Here is a 22,841-nt window from a genome sequence, read left to right as displayed (position 1 = left end):
GACTATAGCCATTCCACTTGAATGACTGCCTCAATTTGGAAAGTCAGGTATATAAAAACATAGTCATTGGTGGGGTGGAAAACTTCTCATGCCATCAAATGTAAGGCCTGTGTAAGGCCTGTCTCCAGTTAAAAGTCATTTCTAAATGGAAAACAGGTTTTAGGTTACAGCAAGGAAATTGGCTGCATTTCATTATTTCACAAACAATCATTCTCACATTCGTATCTGCTTATGATACTAGGATATGATAACCTGACAAAAAAGCTTAATACGTCGTGCATTGCAGTTGCTAGTTCAGACTACTGGCCCCTTTTTTAGTCTAATTCAAGCTGTTATATAGTGACTAGCTTTTGCTGATTGAACGGTATTTTGTTTTTGAAAAGTAAATGTAAAATCTGTTCTCAATTTCTTCTTTTCTTTTATACGAATCAAGTGGAATCAACTGGAGTACTTTGTGAGTACTTGTATTTTGGGTGGGCTGGAGGTCTTACTGTGCTTTGTGAAGTCTGCTGACACCAGTCTCTTTATCAAACCTAGTGGAATCCAGTGAATTAAGAGAACCTGTAACCAAACCAACCCCTAAGATCCTGTGTCCAACATATTTTAGAGAACCCCACATATTGATAGTGAAGATACTAAACCTGGGATCAGTGACATAGATTTCCCTGGATTACAGTGGTTACATAAACAATAACTATATTATATCAACTAAGATAAAATGACTCACTTGTTAAAACATGGAATGGCTAAACCCAGCTCCAGCTCCAAATTAACCAGTTGAGGAAGTGGTATTCTAGCAATGCCTGTGTTCTGGTAGGTAAAATAATTGTTTTTGTCAATGGAGTCTGGTAGTGATTTATAGTTATGCTGCTGGTTAAACAGAGGGATCTTATTCTTTGATTAAAAAAAACTTTATTTCTGTAGGAATCCCATCAATAATGTTGTGAAACACTTATAACAACAATCTAAGCTCAGTGGCATTAACAAGTACTTTAGTGGACTACTTTTATGTTGACAACTGCACCATTTGTTTTACATTGCAGCAGGTAGTTGTGGCGACTGTTCTTGCTCTGTGCTGTAACAATTACGCAAGCTTTTGTCCCTATCAATCATTTACACCCAAAACCATGGGAAAATAAGGACCAGGTTCAAAAATAGTGGAGACAACCTTTCAGTTGTCTTGGCAACATATTTTACAATGCGTAAATGAGTACTTATTTGGCATATTTTCCACTGGACATTATGGCCGTTGTTATTTTCATCTAACAGACAACTACACATGATACTGGCTAAAGCAGGAATATGCTGGCTAATGTAAACTCTGATGTGGATGAAGTCGACCATCCACATCTATCCCTGTTGTTGGCACTACAGAGAAGAATTTAATTTTTTTTAGCCAGTTGCCTGTTGTAGGCCACACTGACCGTAACCCTCTCATGCTCCTTTCCTGCACGTATAACGCTAACCATGCAGTTGTGTGTGAGAGAGACTAGAAAAAGTTTTAGCAATCCTCAGCAGTCTGCCTCCATGTGTGTGTCAAGTTTTTAGTTGACCCCACTTTTGTAGTGATAATTAATATAATCTACTGCTAATAAGGTTTAGATACAGTCATGCAAAAAAGAAAGTACACCCTCTTTGAATTGTATGTTTTTATGTAGTAGGACATAATTAAAAAAAAAAAACATCTGGTCTGTAGCAGGTCTTAAAAATTAGGCAAAGTAGCAGTCAGGTGTTGCTAATCAAATGCCCTTGATTAACTGATCGTTAGCAAGTGTGACCACTTCTGTAAAAGAGGTTTTAGCAGTTTGCTGGTCTAGAGGATTCAGGTGTGTCTTTAACACAATGCCAGGGAGGAAGGAGATCTGCAGTGATCTTTGAGAAACAATTGTTGCTGTCCAATCTGAGAGGGATTATAAGACCTTTTCCAAACAATTTAAGTCAATAATTCTACAGTAAAAAATATTTTTTTAAAAAGAACATGGCAGCATAGCTTGGGTTTGTATCTCACAAACCACAAGACTTCTGAAATGATATACTTTGGACAGACGAGACCAGAGTGGAGTGGAGTGGAGGCAAAAACGAAACACAGCATATCAGCACAAACACCTCATACCAACTGTCAAGCACAATGTAGAGGCAATGATTTGAGCTTGTTTTGCAGCTACAGGACCTGGGCACATTGCAGTCATTGAGTCGACCATGAACTCCTCTGTAGGGCTGAACGATATTAGGAAAACATGCGATAAATTAACAAATACTTCAGTATACAGTGTTAATGTCTTTCTGCTTTGAATTGAACTGAACAGTGAGTAGGCTTTGCTGACACCAGAAAAATTAAATGCATTACAGGGGATGACTTTAAGTTATATCCCTTGAAGATCACTGGTCCCACCTTTGTAACCACTGGCCTGGGAACATTACTTTTAGGATAGCAAATAACAGTACAAAATTTACACTTTAAATGAAGAAAATGGTTCTTTTGTTGCTAACTGCCTCTTCACACACAAGCCTGTGCAGCACTCTGGTATCTGACCCTTGAAGAGTGGAGACTTCCAAAAATAAACAATAAACAACAGCAATAAACAAAAGTGGGCCAAAATTCCTTTCTAACAATGTGAGAGACTGATTAAATCATGCTGAAAATGCTACTTCAATTTATTGCCACTTAAGGTGGTTTTACAAGCTACTGAATTGTGGGGTGTACTGGGTTTTTCACACATGGCTTCTTCATTTTGGCTTAATTTTTGTTAAATAAACAATGACACAGTGGAATCTGTTGTTTGTTGTTCTACACCTTAGGTTAGATTTAAATAGTTATAGAACTTCGTAAGGACCAGATTATTGTTTATTACGTCCTCATACAACCAAGGAATTCCCACACCTGCAGACAGAAAGATTGAGTACCAGGAGAGGGGAACAGGGGAGGGGAGGAAGTAAAGAGATAAATCTGTTGTATTAAGAAAGAGCTTTGATCAGAGAAGTGTCAGCTCTGCAGCTTCTCCTCTCACTCTGATGATGGAGGCTCTGGAGGAAGCTGAGCTCTGCTTTCCTCAAGTCAACACCTCCTGCAAGAAGACGATACGTCCTCACTTGGAGGCTGTGCTTATTTTCAGTGTGCTGTGGTGCATCACTCTGCTCACAGTGGTTCTTAACCTGCTGGTCATCATCTCTATCTCACACTTCAGGCAGAAATAATTTTTCTTAATGGCTTTAAAAATGATATATTTATTATACTTCAGGCAGAGATAAATTTCTCTTCATGGCCTAAAAATGTTTCTGTTTTGGTTCCAGTCATATTCATGAAGAAATTTCTTTGAGCCAGGCAGTAGTTTTATCTTTTTGTTTAACTTGTGATAACACTGTTTGAGACATATCTCTACATTTAGTATTATTTTCAGAGCTAATGATAAGTATGATTATGGTACTTTTGAGATTAGTCAGCAAAAGTGTCACTGAAAAATCTATTTCTCTCACCTGCACATCCACCAAACATTGCCTCAAGAAAATAAATAGTTCATAGGACTTATATTTTATAATTCAGACCTTTGCTCAGTGCATACTGAATATTTTTACTATTGTGATGCTGTGACATATTTTTACAGGACAGTTCATAGTTGTAGAATTATAGCTGCTAATAACACTTATCTCTACATCTTCTACATGTAACAGTGTGTGTGACACTTCTACAGTTACCATTCTTGCATTTTCAGTGTAAACCGTGTTGACATTAATGGTGGTCAGTGTTATTTTAACACTTGATTTATCAAAACTAACACCCCTAGAGTAAATTCCCAAAAGTGTGTGGATGGTGTGGATTTTGGTTGGTGCACGTATGTCTGCGCAGGTGGCACGGTGGTACAGTGGTTAGCACTGTCACCTTACAGCAAGAAGGCTCTGGTTCAAGCCTAGGTTTGCCTGGGGCTTTTCTGTGTGGAGTTTGCATGTTCTATCTGTGCCTGTGTAGATTCTCTCTGGCTACACTAACAGTGTTGCAATAACTCTGGGTGTGTGTAAAAAATGATCACTTTTAAATGTGTTAATTTAACAAAAGAGAAAAGAGTGGACAAATACAGAAACCTTTCTAGTTTTAAATTTAAGACTGGGGATTTTGGGGATGTATTGATAAGCATGATTATGGTGCTTTTGGGATGAGTCAGCAAGGTGATTAGTAATGATTTCTCACACATCAGGCTACTCAACATTCACTAACTACCTCTTCCGCGAAATAAGTAGTGCACAGGTCTAATATTTTGTCAGATTTAGAAATAGTTTTACCATTGGAGTGGGTTAGGGTTAGAGTTAGCTGTATTCACAGTTGTAGAATTATAATTGCTAATAACACTTATTTGTACAACATTTACATGTAACAGTGAGTTCAGTGTTGATATTCTCCCATTTCAGACAACTCCATACCACCACCAACCTCCTCCTCCTCTCTCTGGCTGTTGCAGACTTCCTTGTGGGATTCATGCAGATGCCAGCAGAAATCCCGCTCTTCGGTGGCTGCTGGATGATGGGTGACTCTATGTGTGTTATGAATTACTTTTTAAGTTTTGTTACTGTCAGTGTTTCAGTAGGAAGCATGGTGCTCATATCAGTTGACCGTTACATGGCAATTTGTGACCCAATGTTTTACTCCACCAAAGTCACTGTGAAAAAAGTTCAACTCTGCATTTGTCTGTGTTGGATATTTTCTGCTGTCCACAGCACTTGGATACTGAGGGATGTCCTCAAACAACCAGACAAGTATTTCTCCTGTTATGGAGATTGTGTAGTTGTAAGTGGTTTTATTGAAGGAATGGTTGATCTTGTTGTGACTTTTTTAGGTCCCATTCTAGTCATTATACTTTTGTATTTGCGAGTATTTGTGGTGGCTGTGTCTCAGGCTCGTGCCATGCGCTCTCATATTGCAGCTGTAACACTTCAGCGTTCAGAGACTGTTAAAGCTAAGAAATCTGAAATGAAAGCGGCCAGGACTCTTGGTGTTGTAGTAGTTGTGTTTATTTTGTGCTCCTGTCCATATTATTGTTCCACTGTTGAAACTGCAAATAACCCAACAGAGGCAGCATATCCTGAAATCCATATGTGGCTGTTGTATTTTAACTCCTGTCTAAACCCTGTGATCTATGTGTTTTTCTACCCCTGGTTCAGAAAAGCTATTAAATATATTATTACGCTTCAGATACTGCAGCCTGGCTCATGTGAGGCCAGTTTGATGTAAAAGGAGACTGTGATGGTTCAACTAAAACCAATTTTCTGTGATGGGGAAATTATTCTTACATTGTCCTAGATACGCTGAATTTACATAGTCCAAACTCTTGACAGTTAAAGACAATCTGGATAAAATTAATGAATGTTGAATATGATGAATATGAATTTACATACAGTATGTGCTTCTATTAGACAACCTGATGTTTTCTTTTTTTCTTTGTGATTGCACATGTATATTCTATGTGATCTGTCTACAGTCATCCCACTTGAATGACTGAATTCAGAAAGTCAGTTATATAAACCATACCCATTGTTGGGGTTGAAAACATTTTATTCTCATGACGTTTTATGTAAGGCCTTTATCCTACAGGGGCTTCACTTAAAACTTGCTTCTAAATGGGAACTAGATCTTCTTTTCTTCATTCTCACCACTGTTATCTGCTTATGATAATACTGGCTTCTTTCTTTTTTATTTCAGTTAAAGCACAGTTATATAGTTTTGCTGATTAGTATTTTGTTTTTGAAAAGTAAATAAATGTAAAAATCTGTTCTTAAATTGTTCTTCTTTTTACATTAATCAAATGGAATCAACAAGAGGATCGATAAAGTACTGATCCAATAAGCAGTGTCAATAAGAGAGGCTGTATTGATAAAATCCTTGTTACGAAGGAAATTAAGGTCACTGTGCTGCCCACATGTGCTGAGTCTGGTTTAGGGAGGTTTTCTCAGTGACAGCGCTACCCAGGGTGTCGATTGTAAATGAGTGAATTGCATTAAAATACTGGCCCCCTCTATCTGCAATAGAATAGAATGGAATGGAAAAAAATAATATAAAAACAATAAAAAAAAATAATATAAAAACATTATCTAAGTGTTCAGCACTACCTCACTGAGTACCAGCATTCCCCAGAGCTGTGCACTCAGCTGACTCCTGTTCGTACTGCTGACGTATGACTACGCTGCATCCTTCATCTCCAACCGCATCATTAAGTTAGATGATAACGCAACAGTGGTAGGTCTCATCAACAACAATGATGAGACAGCTTACAGAGAGGAGGTGGGCCTAAAAGCAGTGTGGTGTAGGCCCAACAATCTTTTGCTAAACATAAACATAACAAAACAAATATTGCTCTAACCTTGTATGGGATCATGTTCAATATCGCACGCAAGACAAACCTTCATCTCACTAGAGCTAGCGAGCACAGGTATGACAGGGAGCTAGATGCAGTTTTTACACCCCCAAAATAAGGAAAAACATGGCAGAAAAGCAAAACAAAACTTAGCATTTTCACAATGATTGGGAGTTCTTTTTTACATCAGTGAAAGAAAAGTGCGTATGTCTCATTTGTGGGGCAACTATGGCAGAGACGCGGAGAGACACTTACTGCCAACTACCACTACGACTAATATTAGCTACCACCTGGCAGCGAACTACGGGCAGAAAATCCTGTGAATTAAAGGCAGTCTTTTTTCACAAGGCCAGTGAAAAAGTCACAAAACTGAAGCTTCATTTAGAGCACCAATTGTTTTTTTATAAAATCAAGAAAGCCTTTTAGTACGGGGATGTCTTGAAAGGAGCAATGGTGGTAATTGCAAACACTGTGTTCAAAGATGACATGAATGGTCCCAATGTCATCTCCACTCTCTCCGATGTCTAACTAGGGGCAAGTACGATATGGTTAGAAGTGTCAACTATGTCTGGGAATTGGACAGAGCAGCTGGACCGAGATCTGGTTAAGTGCAGGTGGTTTAGCATCCAATAGATGTATCTTTTTGTTTTAAATGATACACTGTGACTGACACATACTTATACATTTTCCACTGTTATTTTTTTAAAGCTAATGATAAGTATGATTATGGAGTTTTTGAGATGAGTCAGCAAGTGTTATTAAAAAAATGATTAACAATGATTTCTCACATATGAGTCTCCTGCACATCCACTAACCCTTTCTAGTGTTTGCAAATATTTTTTTTTTGGTCAAACTATCACACAATTCATAGAAAAAGACATGAATGTGTTCCCAGAACTGCAACAAGGTAAAAGTACAGTCACTGAGAATTACAACCTGAACCCCATCCTCTCTTCAGCCTCCCCAACATTCTGTGATAAGAATCAAAAACAGAACTTTGCCTCCCAAGCCAGGGTCAAAGGTCCAATGGCCAGCTCAGAAGAGACTATCTAATGGACCACAGTTTGTATGGAACTTATGAATGAACACTCTTCATATCTTCATCCTATGCAACAAACTTTGTCTCTGCATTAAACATTCAACTGTTACTTTGTCAAGAAAGTGACCTGAAAAAGAACTATGCAGATTGGACTCTCTCAGATCCACAGACCTGGCCTTCTTGTTTATCCATTCTCTACTACTATTCTCTACTCTCTATGACCAGAGGTCTGGTCATAAATTACATCACATTCCACACCATAACTTTGCCACATTTTTCTTTAGCTTTGAAACTGTAGGAAATAATTGTCTGACCATTTTGTAAAGCAAACCATTTTGTTTGACTTTTCTACTATGTATATATATCATGGAATTTAACTGAGGAGCAATATATGTGCTTTCTTTCTGTGAGATCTCAGGCTGTTTTTCTTTTATGGGCCCAAGACGAACACAGATCCTGATCATTTTTTGCTCTCAAAGCCTGAAAATAAATATGAATATTGCGAGGAGACCTAAAGGTAACTAATAAGTTTAAAAGAGCTTTTAGAGTAAGGAACTGAAACTGAATAAAACATAAAACCTTAAGAAACTTAAAAGGACAAAACTTAAGCGCACTGTCTAGAACATCTGAAGCAACTTACATGTAATAATTGCCTTTTTTATTGCCAATGTGTAAAAAAATTGTAACATGACATTAAAAAAAGATATCAATTGCCCTATATTCTTTCTCCATTGCCTATAACACATTGTACACTGATTTCTATGTAAAGGATTTGGGTTGAGTTTTCAGGATGCTTGCTCCTGAGTGTCTTGCCACAATAAAAGTTTCTCCTCTGTGCTGCTACAGCCCTGGTGATGTATGTTCTTTAGCTTAGGAATTGAGTCTGACGCTATCATGAAATGACCTCCCATCAGCACGGGACTCCAACACAACACAAACTTCCATGCAAGAACAAAAAACAGAAATCTTTGTCTCATGATGCCTCAACAACATTGGAGGAGTACAAGAAACTGATCCAGGACTTTGTCACATGGTGCAACTCCAACCACCTGCACCTCAACACTGCTGGGGTTGCACTGGACTTTGCACAGGACTTGAAGTTTCTTCATTGTGTTTTTTATTAGCAGTGTTTTTATTATTATTCCCAATATTTATTGCATGCCTTCAACCTTTTATCTAAGTCTGTTGATGCTGCTGGAACTGTGAATTTCCTGTGCGGATTAATTATTAATTATTTATTAATTATTATATAATTAAGAATCTATCTATCTATCTATCTATCTATCTATCTATCTATCTATCTATCTATCTATCTATCTATCTATCTATCTATCTATCTGCTTTATTGTTCTTTGCCAAAACTGCAGGTACATTGTAGGTTACTGTATATTCTCTTATAGACAGCAGTAATGTTACATAACTGAAGTTATTTTTATGGGCTATTACCCCTGTGGTTCGCAATGTAAATGAGTTGCATTATTAACTGTTTATTAATAACTACCATTATTAAAAATGGTAACTGTTCAGCACATGAAATCTGTAGTATATTTTGTTTATATTAGATATTTTTTGTATCTTTTCCCATAATCTTTAGAGAGAGTTTTATTCCATTTATTTAAATGAGTTAAATCCACTATACGATCCCTCTGGAAATATAGATACAGATTTCATTAATGTGTAAAATGTAAACAGATGGGTAATCCTACAAGCGATGGAATATTTGCTCTGAGAGCGAGTGGCATGTGCTATTGTCCACATCAGATGACTATTCTGCTTTATTGTCCTTTGCCATAACTGCAGATGGAATAAACTGGCTGTTACCATAGACCTGACCTGACCTTTCCTGCATTTATAATCATAACCATGCATTTGGCTTTATTCATGAAAGTGTTCAGTCTGGAAATCAAGAGTTGGAAAGTGTTTCAGCAATCTTCAGCAGTCTGCCTCCATGTGTGTCTCAAATTTTTAGTCAACCCCATTTTGACTTGTAGTTGTAATTAACGTAGACTTCTGCTAACAAGGTATAGAGAGATGGATGGATAGCTAGATAAACAGATGGAGAGAGGGATGGGAGGGGAGGGGGAGGGGTGCAAAGGAGGGAGGAAGAAAAGAAATAAGTCAGGTATTACAAAGAGCTTTGATCAGAAAGCTATCAGAGCTCAGCAGCTTCAGCTTCTCTTCTCTCTCTGATGATGGAGGCCTTGGAAGAAGCTGAACTCTGCTTTCCCCAACTCAACAACTCCTGCAGGAAGACAACACGTCCTCATTTGGAGGCTGCGTTCATTAACAGCCTGCTGTCCTGCATCACTCTGCTCACTGTGGTTCTTAACCTGCTGGTCATCATCTCTATCTCCCACTTCAGGCAGAGATAAAATTTCTCTGCTTGATCTATAAAATGTTAATTTTTCTGGTTCCAGCTAGTTAATATAATGTTATGTTGTTTTGTTACATTTGCTCCATTGCATGTGCTGCTGCAAATCTGCTTTCCTCTAGGACATAAGTAGTGTATGGAATTATTCTGTAATACTGTGCTTTTAGCCATGCTACAAAACAATTCATACTGCTAGTATTAGAACTGCTAATAACATGTATGTCTACAACTTCTTCATATAACAATGTATTCAGTGTTGATATTCTCCCATTTCAGGCAGCTCCACACCACCACCAACCTCCTCCTCCTCTCTCTGGCTGTTGCAGACTTCTTTGTGGGTCTCCTGCAGATGCCAGTTCTACTTCTCCATAACCAAGGCTGTGTGATTCTGGGTGACATTATCTGTGCTTTGCATTACTTTTTTGCTTTCCTTGTTGTTAGTGTTTCAGTAGGAAGCATGGTGCTCATATCAGTTGACCGCTACATTGCTATTTGTGACCCCATGTTTTACACCACCAAAGTCACTCTGAAAAGAGTTCAACTATGTGTTTGTCTGTGTTGGATATTTTCTATTGTCCACAGCAGTTGGATACTGAGGGATTTCTTTAAGCAACCAGGCAGGTATAGCACCTGTTATGGAGAGTGTGTAGTTGTAGTGAATTTTGCTGAAGGAATGGTTGATCTTGTTGTGACCTTTTTGGGCCCTTTTTTAGTCATTACACTTTTGTATTTGCGAGTATTTGTGGTGGCTGTGTCTCAGGCTCGTGCCATGCGCTCTCACATTGCAGCTGTCACACTTCAGCGTCCAGAGACTGTAAAAGCTTCAAAATCTGAGATGAAAGCAGCCAGGACTCTTGGTGTTGTAGTAGTTGTGTTTCTTCTGTGCTCCTGTCCATATTATTGTTTTGCTGTTGCAGCAGAGAGCAACTTGGTAGGGGCATCATCTGCAGCCATTGAGCTTTGGCTGGTGTATTTCAACTCCTGTCTAAACCCTGTGATCTATGTGTTTTTCTACCCCTGGTTCAGAAAAGCTATTAAACACATTGTTACATTTCAATTATTGAAGCCGGGCTCCACTGAGGCCAACATACTGTAGATGGGAAATTATTTTTAAGTTGTCTTCAATACAAAGAATTTATACATAGTTTAGTCAGGACTATTAAAGAATATATGGACAAAATTACTGTGTTTGGATCAACTGTAGAATTACATATAAATGTGTCTCTGTCAGAGAACCAGATTTATTCTTATTTGTTTTAGATTGCACATATTCCCTGTCATGCTAATGGGACTGAAGCCAGAAAGTCTTAACCCCCCACCCCTCCAAAAAAACAAAACAACAACAACAACAACAACAAAAAACACTGCAGTTGCTGGGGGGAACCTTCTGGACTTTATTTTCATGGCAACACCTGTATGTTACCAAAACCCAGTTTTGTTCCACTTATACCACCACACATTGTTTTAATTTTAAAAACTTTTTTGATCTCACAATTACAGAAATTGGTCCATTGGTCCATTATGACCATGAAAGGACAAGAGAACATGATATTAAAGTTTATGCTTGACACAAAAATAGGTGTCTTGGTATCACTGTGTCTGCATTTGTGTTACATCTGTGTTATCTGTCACTTGGGTTTCAGGGAGAATGAAAAGGATAATAATAATAATAATAATAATAATAATAATAATAATAATGTAGAATCCCACTTGGTGGACAAGGTGTGGAAGAAGTAGAAGCAACAGAACTACCTAAGTAACATTGTAAGAAAATCAAATATAGTCATTTACAATATTCAAAACAAAGAATAACCTGAGATCTTCTTGTAAACGTAGGCCTTTGACTGGGTCTGTGTACATAACGGCCAATCAATTTTTGTTTAGGAGTGGGAAGACAGAAAACACATGGCAAGCCTTTTCCCATTTTTTGTTTTGGAACAAGAAACCGGAAAAAAAAGAGCCATTTTTCATTTTGGAATAATGAAATCAAAAAACAAAAAGACTTGAATTTTTGTTTTATGTTAACACAGAAAAATGAGAAATCAATAAAACTGTCTATTTCTTTGTACATTTAAATACATTTTTATTTTGCCCTGGTAGTCACCCAGAGAATGATAGCGCAGGATCCCCATAAGCTAGCACAGTCCTTTTCTATGCTGCCCAGCTAAGGCTAATAAAGTCGGCCTTAGCTAGATATTTTGGGTAGCATATAAAAGGACAACCAAAACACAAAGATGTGGGTTCTTAGCAGGGTGTTTCTTCCTCATCTATTTTCACCTTAGATGGGCGAAGATAGCTAGCTAAGACTAGCTTTATTCACCTTAGCTGGGCAGCACAGAAAAGGACTGTGCTAGCTTATAGGGATCCTGTGCTATTGTTCATTGGGTGACTTTCGGGGCAAAATAAAAATAAAAATGACTGTAAGTGATTTCTCATTTTCCCTGTGTTAACATAAAACAGAAATTAAAAGTTGTAGTTGTTCTATGTTTTCCAATTTCATTGTTCCAAAACAAAAATCGGAAAATGGCTTGTTTTTTGTTTCCGGTTTCTTATTCCAAATTGATTGGCCCTTATTTACACGGACGTGACTACACAACCAGCAATGCTGTAATCGATGACCTCAGATTACAAACAAGAACATATAAGGTCATATATCACTAATGTAAGATGGAACAAGACCGTGAAGGGCTTTATACTGTATGTTTTTGAAAAATCTAATTTTTGAAGTCAGCCCTCAAAGTCATTGGGAGTCAGTTGAGGGCAGCTACAACTAGAGTAAGATACTTCTGCAACCCAGCTAGAAGCTGTGCAACTTGAACAGCTGTCAGTGGTGTGTACTTTTTTAACTGAGCCTGGAGCAGAATGCATTACAGTAATTCAGACATGACACAACAGGGGAATTTGCCACTTTTGTTAGGTAATTTTGGGGAAAATACAGTCTTATTTTTGTAATACTCCCAAGTTAAAGAGATCAATTGTGTAACTGTGCAGAAAGCTCATTAAGACCAGCAAATTAAAGCACCTCTGATTTGAGCCCACATAAATGCTTCACAGAGTTCAAGTAGCAGACACATCTCTACATCAACTGTTCAGAGGAGACTGTGTGAATCAGGCCTTCATGGACGACTTGCTGCAAAGAAGCTACCTCTGAGGACGAACAACAAGAAGAGAGTTGCTAGGCCCAAGAAACACAAGGAATAGACATTAGATGAGTAGAAATCTATACTTTGGTCTGATGAGTTGAAATTTGAGATTTTTGGTTTCACTTGCCATATTTTTGTCAGATGCACAAAAGATGAGTGGATGGTTTCTACATGTGTGGTTCCCACCATGAAGCATGGAGGAAGAGGTGTGATGATGTGGGGGTGCTTTGCTGGTGACACAGTTGGTGATTTATTCAAAATTACACTTACAAATGTAACCAGCATGGCTGCAACAGCATTCTGCAGCGACATGCCATCCCATCTGGGTTGCGCTTAGTGGGACCATCATTTTTTTTCAATGGGACATTGACCCCAAATACACCACCAGGCTATGTAAGGGCTATTTGACCAAGAAGGAGATTGATGGAGTGCTGTGTGAAGTGTCCTTCATAGTTTTGATTTCTTCAGAATTAATTTACAATGTAAAAAATGGTGGTCTGTGGATTCCTTACTGCATTGGACTGCAGACACTCCACTGCTTTTCTTGTGTTTGGCTGGGTGGTCTTTCAGATAGACTAGTTGCTCACTCACTGTGTCGCTTGGTTTGAAAAATCCAGTGCTTGTTAAAGACATTCCTGAGTTTTCTAGATACTCCAGACATGTACAGGGTGATGATGTTGTTGCATTTTTCCTTCTTTTCTTCACTACTGTTGGTGTTCTTGGATCCTGTGGCTGTTTTCACAAAGCTCCAATTCGGGTATCCACGATCTATCTGCACATCCTTTAGGTGTTTGTGCTCCTCCTCTTGGGTCTGGTCAATTGTTGGCACATTATCACTTTGGTGGAGTTCTGATAACTCCCAATTTATGTTCCAGTGGGTAGTGAGAAAGAAAATACACCTTTTGGATAGTAAATACCAATAAATCACCACCACTACAGCAAACGTTGAATCAAGTACTTGAGAGTTTTCTTCAATAGTAGTGAGATTCAAAAACTAAGTACATGGTTGCCAACTTCTAGGTCTTTGCACATCAACTTCAACTCAATCATACAGGCTTATGCTTCTCCTCTTTGCCACTGTGTTCCTCTAAGGAACATCATCTGGCATCCCTACACGCAAGGCATTCGCAGTCCAGATTGTTGTCATTTGCAGTTCCCCAATGGTAAAATGAGCTCCCATATGCTATCAGAACAGGGGAGCCCCTCTCTGTGTTCAAGAATCTCTGTAAGACTCATCTCCTCCAAGAGCATTTCCTCTCCTAACACCTGTACACCCTAACATGCCTCACCAACACTACTGTGCACCTCCTATGCACCTCTTTACCTGATTCCTTGGACTTTGCCTTCTTTTTTTGCCAGATTTAGTACTTAATATTTATTTCAAGGCCCCCTTCTATGCTAAAGCTTTAGTGCTGTCCCTCACTTGTAAGTCACTTTGGGTAATGTTGTCTGCTAAATTAGTAAATGTACGTATTGGTCTCTATGTGTGGGTTTCCTTTATATTTCAATGTCGAGGCTCCTTTCTTCTTAAGTGTGTGCAGCAGTCAAAAAAAGCAAAGGTATTTATTCCTGACAATCTATCATGTGAACCCAATGTTCCTGTCCACTGAGTTGATGTGGTCTGTGAAGACTTGCACTATTTGGGTTTTAATTTTGCCCTATGTATTGTCCACAAATTTAAACCAGCATCTCAGTGCTGTTCCTCCAAAGGAGTTCTTGGTGTCCTAGATGAGAGGTGAAACATCTTCAGATATCTACATCTGCATTTAGTTGTCCTTGATTTAATCCCTCTTGGATAACCATGACCTGGATGACTAAGAATCTCCACAGACATCATGTGGATGTCACTGTGTTTCTGACAGCTCATTAACTGACATTGAATGAGTTACAGTAACTATAAATGTATCCAGTGACTTTGCCTGAAGTTACTCTCTCGTTTATTCATTAATTACTCCCCATATAATTAACACTCAGTTGTTTACTTTCAGTCAATAGTTTACTTTTAGTTTACCTTTACATCTAGCAGAAAGTGGTGTAGATGCCAGTGATGAATGTCATGGTAACTGTTTGGCCTGTGTCAGCTGAGCCTGCTGTGGAGGAGCTGGGAGTAGTCATAAACTACTAAGGGGAGTTTCCCAGTACCAATGCAGCCAAGATGGTTGGTTCTAAGCGAGAGAATCTGATGAAAATGCCAGTAATTCTGTCTCAGTTTACCATTGTTACCACTGGTTTGAGAGATGATACTTGGTTCACAGTATAACTTGCAAATCTCAACCCAGTGCTCTTGAGTGCATTGCTACAACTCTGAAGTGATCTCCTATTGGCATATAAAATTCATGGCAAAGCACAAGAGGTGGTATTGGTTCTCCCTGAACAGCACAGTTTGCTGTATGAAATTGTCATGTCTCTGAACTAGTCCCAGACAGGGAGAAGTATAGAGTACAAGAGGAGAGAGGGGTCTTCTATTCTGGGGTCTTCTGACTCAAACCTGGTGCTTGTAGTTTGAGAGTGACTGGAATTAAGTAATAATTTTTGTCCCATAAGCAGCCTGCCACTGCCTGCTACCCTCTCACAACCCTGAAAGAGGGTTTAATCCAGTTTTCTTGTTGACCCTAGTTGACCCTAGCTTTGATATGTAGTTATACTTAACACTGTCTACTTCTAAAACAATTTATATGGATAGATAGGTAGATAGGTAGATCGGTAGATAGATAGAGGGAGAGGGAGAGAGCGAGAGAGAGAAAGAAGAGTACCAGGAGATGGGAATGAGGGAGGGGATGAAAGAAGATAAATATGCTGCATAACAAAGAGCTTTGATCAGAAAGCTATCAGAGCTCAGCAGCTTCTCCTCTTTCTCTCTGACTATGGAGGTCATGGAAGAAGCTGAACTCTGCTTTCCCGAACTCAACACCTCCTGCAGGAAGACAATGCATCCTCATCCAGAGACCACGCTCATTTACAGCCTGCTGTCCTGCATCACTCTGCTCACTGTGGTTCTTAACCTGCTGGTCATCATCTCTATCTCCCACTTCAGGCAGAGATAAAAATTTCTCTGCATGGCCTAAAAATATATCTTTTTTTCCCAGCTAGGCAACATAACATCACATCATTGCTCCTCTAGCATGTAAATAGTGTATAGGATTAGCCTGTAATATTGTGCTTTATATATATCATGTTGATACTGACTCTCCCATTCCAGGCAGCTCCACACCACCACCAACCTCCTCCTCCTCTCTCTGGCTGTTGCAGATTTCCTTGTGGGTTCCCTGCAGATGCCAGTTCTGCTTCTCCACAACCAAGGCTGCTGGATCCTGGGTGACCTTATATGTGCTGCGCATTACTTTTTAGGTTTTCTCGTTGTCAGTGTTTCAGTAGGAAGCATGGTGCTCATATCAGTTGACCGCTACATTGCTATTTGTGACCCCATGTTTTACACCACCAAACTTACTCTGAAAAGAGTTCAACTCTGTGTCTATCTGTGTTGGATATTTTCTGCTGTCCATAGCAGTTGGATATTGAGGGATTTCTTAAAGCAACCAAACAGGTATAACTCCTGTTATGGAGATTGTGTAGTTGTTGTAAATTTTGCTGAAGGAATGGTTGATCTTGTTGTGACCTTTTTAGGTCCCATTTTAGTCATTATACTTTTGTATTTGCGAGTATTTGTGGTGGCTGTGTCTCAGGCTCGTGCCATGCGCTCTCACATTGCGGCTGTCACACTTCAGCGTCCAGAGACTGTCAAAGCTAAGAAATCTGAATTGAAAGCAGCCAGGACTCTTGGTGTTGTAGTAGTTGTGTTTCTTCTGTGCTCCTGTCCATATTATTGTTTTGCTGTTGCAGCAGAGAGCAACTTGGTAGGGGCATCATCTGCAGCGATTGAGATGTGGTTGTTGTACTTTAACTCCTGTCTAAACCCTGTGATCTATGTGTTTTTCTACCCCTGGTTCAGAAAAGCTATTAAACACATTGTTACACTTCAGATACTGCAGCCTGGCTCCAGTGAGGCCAATATGGTGTAGAGAGAGATTTTGATGATTTGACTGAAACCAATTCTTTCTCTGTGAGGGGGAAATTATTATAAGTTGATGTTAATATACTAAATTCATGGTCCAAAAGTTTTCTGTTGAATAGATACAAACTTAATAAAAAATTGTCCCTACTTTTTGAGTTTTATTAGGGATGTCTGCATAACCTGGTTCTGACTGTGGACCTGGTTTTAGGGTACAGGAAGAAAATTTGCTCCATATCATTATTTCAAAAATAATAAAATCTATATATTTTCATTACTGTTATCTGCATTTCATACTAGGGTACTTTACCTAAAATTTAAAACCACTGGCATTAGAGCTGCAAGTTCAGAGTACTGGCCCACTTTTTATTCCAATTCCAACACAATTATGTGGTGAGTTGCTTTGCTGCTAAGTAAATCTGTAACACTTTATATTAGGCTACACGTATTCACCATTAACCAGTTACTTATTAGCATGCATATTGGCTCTTTATTAATCATTGTAAAGCACTTATTATATTATATACATGTTCTACAGCTACTAGTCCATTAACTAAGAGTTTTCCCTCAGTAACCTCGTAATTACTGTTTACTGATTGTAAGTAAGGACATTGTTGTACATGAATTATGATAAATATACATGTTAATATGCTTTGCTCAGTATGGACCTTACAAGGTACTAGTAGCAATTATTCTCCCTTACTGACACTTGATAAATATTGTCATTTCTTACACAAAAGAAGACAAAACTGCAAGTGTTAATAGTGTCCAAATAAGTCTAAATAAAGTGTCTGTAACTCAGAATGTGTTCCCTTTTTCTAAAGTGAGGTCTTGATCATCAGTTTCGTGTTTAGTTATGTAATAAAAGACCATATTTATCAGGTGTTAATAAGGGAGAATTACTTTTCTAGTGTTACTACTACCTTACAAGGTCAATATTAAGATCATAAATTCTTGTACAACAACTTCCTTACTTATTATCAGTAAGCAGGATGGACTTGTAGTCCATGTCCATGTCATGCTTCATAATCACTAATAACTTTCCAATATGCATGTGAATAAGCAACTAGTTAATGGCGAATATGTGTAATATAAAGTGATACCATAAATTTTGTTTTGGATTTCTTCTCTGTACAGTAATCAAATGGAGTAAACAAAACAAAAACATTGATCAAGTACTGGACTGATAGGCAGTGTCCAATTATAGTTTAAAAAAAAAAAAGAATAAAATTGTTGTTACTTGTCCATAATCCTAACACATTACAGAGTTACAGTTTTAATTTTCCCTTGTTAATTGGAAAATATTGCATGTGGAATAACATCCACATGCATCCACATGTGGTATCAATTATCAGTTGCACACAGTGCACACAAATACACAATTACTGAAGTTGTCAAGACTTTTACAGTTTTGGTCACACCCACGTGTGGTCAGGTGCAAACCTGCACACAGTTCCAAGGAGTAAAGTAGGCTGTACATTCATAGGTGTGAAGCATGGCACTCAGTATTGCAAGTTAACAAGATAATTTCAATGTATTGTCTTGAAATGTTTTCATGGCAATCAGACTAATTATAATAGCACTAACTGAAGAATAGAATAGAATAGAACCTAGTTTCCCCCCAGAATAGAAAATTATGTTTGGCTCACCAAAATATGAAAGCCACTTGAACATGTAACAAATAAAAGAGTCATATAAAACAAATGTATAAACAAGATACTACTGAGACTAAGAAACACTTAAGTGTTGAGTACACTACAGTACACAAGTTAAAAACTACACTAAATGTTTCTCAGTTTTTTAGATTAAAATACTGATTGTACTTGGAATAAAAGACTTTTTCAAAAATAGTTTTGGTTGCCAAAGGAACCAGCTAAAATCTTAATAGATGGCATCATGGGAGCACAAGACCTTTAAAAATGATTTTCATAACAATTAACTGTATGCTTTATTTGGTATATTTGTAATGGTAATAAATGGTAATTAAGTATAGAGAAGCATTTACAGTAGCAAAAGCAGTGCCCAATGTACTGTACATGTGTATATAGCCAAAGCTGGGTTTAGATACCAGTTCCTTGATGTTCATTGATGGGTCAAGCAATCATAAAATGATATGTTGCAGTTTAAAATCAGTGCATATAAAATTACTGCTGTAGTAATAATACAAGAGCAGTAACCATTCATGATAGCACACAAACAGATACAGAAAACAGAATAATACAGACCATAAAAATAAAACATTTTAGCATGAACAGAAATAATGACTAGTTAGTGATTACAGTTCTGGGCTTTCTGATTCTGCTGGGATGTAGGGAATTCCAGAGGGTTGTACCCTATGATGCCCAGCATGTTGTAAGCCCTGCAAAGGGACTGGCTTGTAAACCATCTTCATCCAATCTCAGTGTGTTCGCAACTCATTCACTACCCAGTGCTTCAGCATTCTTTCACCATCTCTACATACTTTTGCCCTCTTCCCACCCACTGGCCCAGTGCTAACCTACTGGATAACAGTGAGTTCTAAGACATGCCTGGCCTTAGTGTTGTTGTGTCAGCAGTTTTATGGGAACTCCAGTTGCTTCCCTGGTCGACCTTCAGGTCCCAGTCTTGGACTGCTACTAGCACGCTACAGGAAGTGGTCCTGGCAACTGATGTTGATTTCTGGTGAAAGCAATGGAATTTCACAGGATGGATTGGCTAATCGCACTGCAGACTGTGTCCACTATTGTCTTGTCGGGATGTACTCCAGGGTCTCCCCTCTGGCATAGATAGCATGCTGGTGACTCCACTTTCCCCCAGCAAAACAAGCTGGGATTAAGAATTTTATTTGATGAGGTTTTGCTTTCCAAGGCTTGGCCCATGAGACTTTGTTCTTAACCACTTGCACATCTTGTGCATGACACCTGGTGCTGCATCCTGCTAGATGACTTCTCCTTCTTTGATTCTAACACCTCATACTGGATCAGCAACCTCTTTTCCCTCCCCTGGGCCCAACTTTAACAACATGAAGAAAACCAACATGCCATTATTCATATAGGTAAGTTTATTAGCTCAGAATAAATACATGAGTCATGATAATGTTCACATACATGGGTATAAAAATCTGTTCTTATCCAGCTAATGTTAGGTTGTTGGATTCAATGACCAAAGGACATGAATATATTTTCACTTTCATTAAAAAGAGAGAAAGAAAAGCACTGTGGTGGCAATATGCTGGAAAGACCTGATCTTCATTTGTCATGTGAAAAATCCTGGCAAAGGTTCCTTACTCATATACAAGACCAGACTCTTTAGTATCTAAGTGTTCTTTTTCACATTTTGTCAGTAGTTGGCTGGCGCGGTAGCAAAGGCTAAACTTTTCCTTTTACAATATGTGTGCATCACAGAAATCAGACTGCAATATCTGAAGTGTAATAATGAGTTTAATTAATTTTCTAAACCAAGGGTAGAAAAAAGCATAGATCACTGGATTCAGACAGGAGTTACAATAAAGTAGCCACACCCCAAAAAATGGAAATGCCACACTGGCATGCAAGAGAGGCCAGGACAGTGTCCTTGACTTGTGTGCTTGAAATTCATATGTCCAGTGCTCTTCATCCTGGACAGGACAGTTTGCAGCAGACAAGAAATGTCATCCACATACTAGGTCCTTATTGGGCAAAGGCTCCTAACTACAAGCGGACCTGGTGTAGTACTGTCCCATATTCAGTGGCCAGGTCTAACCATAAAATGTGCAGCTCTTCTTTCTCCTCCTTAGTGATCTGGATTCAATTCAATTCAATTTTATTTATATAGCGCCAAATCACAACAAAAGTCATCTCAAGGCATCATAAAGAGCAGGTCTAGACCATACTCTTTAAAATAGGTATTTGGATCTGTTCCCAATAATTTACACATGGTCCACACAGCGTGGGAAACTTGAGACCCTGGCCTTCTGGCAGATCGTGTCGATATAGCAATTGTCCATCAAGTATGTGGTCATCCTTTTTGCCATCACAGAGAAGAATATCTTTACCCAATATTTAATACGACTATGCTCATTAATTGGCCAAAGGTCTTGGTGTTCTTCTTTTTGGGAGTAGAGACTACCACTGCCCTTTGCCACTCCAAAGGATGCTCAGCTCAGACTAGGTAATTCTCATGAGCGTCCAGAGGAGCATGTGGACTCTTGGGCAGTTCTTGAACAACTTGTATTGTATTCCATTTGGTCTTGATCTTACTCACAAGCTCACCTGCCTAACCCCGCTGACTTTGGGGAGTGACACATCAGACAGGGTTGACAAAGATTAACTAACCATCCACATGATAAACAGCAGTAAACACACTGCTCCTTCAGTCAGTTCTGATGGTTTCTGCAGTTGGTGATGCAGTGTTTGCTGGTGTGTGGTTGACTCAAAGCCGGCAAAGAAGTTGTTAAGCTCCTCTGCCAGTGTGCTGCTGCTGTTGCTGGAGGATGTGGGCGCTGGCCTCTGTAGTTGGTTAAGGCCTGGATGCCCCTCCACATCTGTCGTGGGTTGTTGTCCATCAGATAGGCCTCTGTCTTCTTCCTGTAGGCCTCCTTTGCCTGTCGGATGCCTCTCTTCAGGTTGGCTCTGGCAGTGCTGTACAGTGAGCTGTCCCTTGTCCTGAAGGCTGCATTATGCTCTCTGATCAGGGCCTGGACTTCACTTGTCATCCAGGGTTTCCTGTTTGGAAAGACCCAAATGCATTTGTTGTCTTTGTGTGTGTCTCAAGGTCCTGATGTTCAAAGATGTTCCATTCTGTGCAAGCAAAAGCAGTCCTGTAGCTGGAGGAGAGCATCTTCAGGCCAGGTTTTGATGGTTTGGGTGCTTGGTTTGATTGCTTTCTGAGGGGAGTGTAGGCCAGGATGAGGAGCAGGGAGAGATGGTCGGATTGTCCTAGGTGGAGGAGGAGCTATCTGTGATTGTAGCTCGTCCATCTTGTTTACAAGGTTTGTGGGATTGTCTCTGTAGCTGAGCTAGTAGACCCGCCTCCGTCGTCTGTAGGGCCTGACAACAATCCATAGAGCTCCCGGTGGTCTGGCTATCTCCCATGGGATGTTGTGTGTCCAGTGTCAGTGTTGAACTGAAGTCTGATGTCAGTCATGTTCTGTCTGCTGTAGGCTATGTGAGCATGACATAGCCTGAAAAACCTAGAATAAACACAGGAAAAAAAACAAAATAGTGCACAGAAGTAGGGAGCCTCAAGCCGCTGCGTCCATGCGCGCCACCATCTTGATTTGTTGAATTTGTATTTGTTTACTCCTCTCTAATAGCTGAAAAATGGTAAATGGACTGCACTTATATAGCAAAAGCGCTTCACACCATAGATCACATTCACCCATTCACACACACATTCATACAGCACTTGTTCTATATATTGTAATAAATAGTAGTTTAGTCAGAGACTCTACCACAAAAAATACTGATAAAACAACAAACTTTATTTCATAAGTATTGCAATTTAAAATGGGATCATTAGATTAAGCCTAGGGGGTAAAGGATCAAAGGATGTAAACACATCAGACAATCAGATCACTTCAAAACCTAGAATTCATGTAAACCCAGAGGCCCAGTGTGATTGTCCCAGCCCAGGACTTCACTCAGCCTCCCCCCAGCTTCTCCCCTGCCCCACAATAATAAAACACAACAAATATAATTTAAAATAAGCACTAAACTTGCTTGTCCCATGTCTTATGGGCTTGTGGCACTGTCCGACTTCCAAGAGCTGCGGAGCAACAGTGGCGTCCTGTCAAGACAGCTTGCTATTGGTCAACGGGGATGAATTCACATAAATTCAAACTAATTAAGTTGGCTCTATTACAAACTGGTCACATGTACTGTGTACTATACTGCTTTCTCACTATGTACTCCTGATGTTCGTGTTAGTTCAAAGAAGCAGGATAAAAGGCAAGTGCAACTTCTATTAGAGACAACAAATT

At 39.1% G+C, this 22,841-nt stretch overlaps 2 protein-coding genes across 2 annotated transcripts; both read left to right on the top strand.

Annotated features, from left to right (window-relative positions):
• Window positions 1–3,015: 3,015 nt before the first annotated feature.
• Window positions 3,016–5,541, top strand: LOC108880061 (trace amine-associated receptor 13c-like). Its single transcript, XM_018671491.2, has 2 exons — window positions 3,016–3,185; window positions 4,402–5,541. Exons 1-2 carry the CDS (start codon window positions 3,016–3,018, stop codon window positions 5,219–5,221), a joined length of 990 nt encoding a protein of 329 aa, XP_018527007.1. The 3' UTR covers window positions 5,222–5,541.
• Window positions 5,542–15,767: 10,226 nt separating this feature from the next.
• LOC108880060 (trace amine-associated receptor 13c-like) lies at window positions 15,768–16,913 on the top strand. Its single transcript, XM_018671490.2, has 2 exons — window positions 15,768–15,928; window positions 16,094–16,913. Exons 1-2 carry the CDS (start codon window positions 15,768–15,770, stop codon window positions 16,911–16,913), a joined length of 981 nt encoding a protein of 326 aa, XP_018527006.2.
• Window positions 16,914–22,841: the final 5,928 nt, after the last annotated feature.

This window comes from Lates calcarifer, unplaced genomic scaffold (genome assembly GCF_001640805.2).
Source record: "Lates calcarifer isolate ASB-BC8 unplaced genomic scaffold, TLL_Latcal_v3 _unitig_820_quiver_1005, whole genome shotgun sequence".
Lineage (NCBI taxonomy): Eukaryota > Metazoa > Chordata > Actinopteri > Centropomidae > Lates > Lates calcarifer.
The sequence above is the reverse complement of the archived record's forward strand: the minus strand, read 5'-3'. Positions and strand labels throughout refer to the sequence as shown.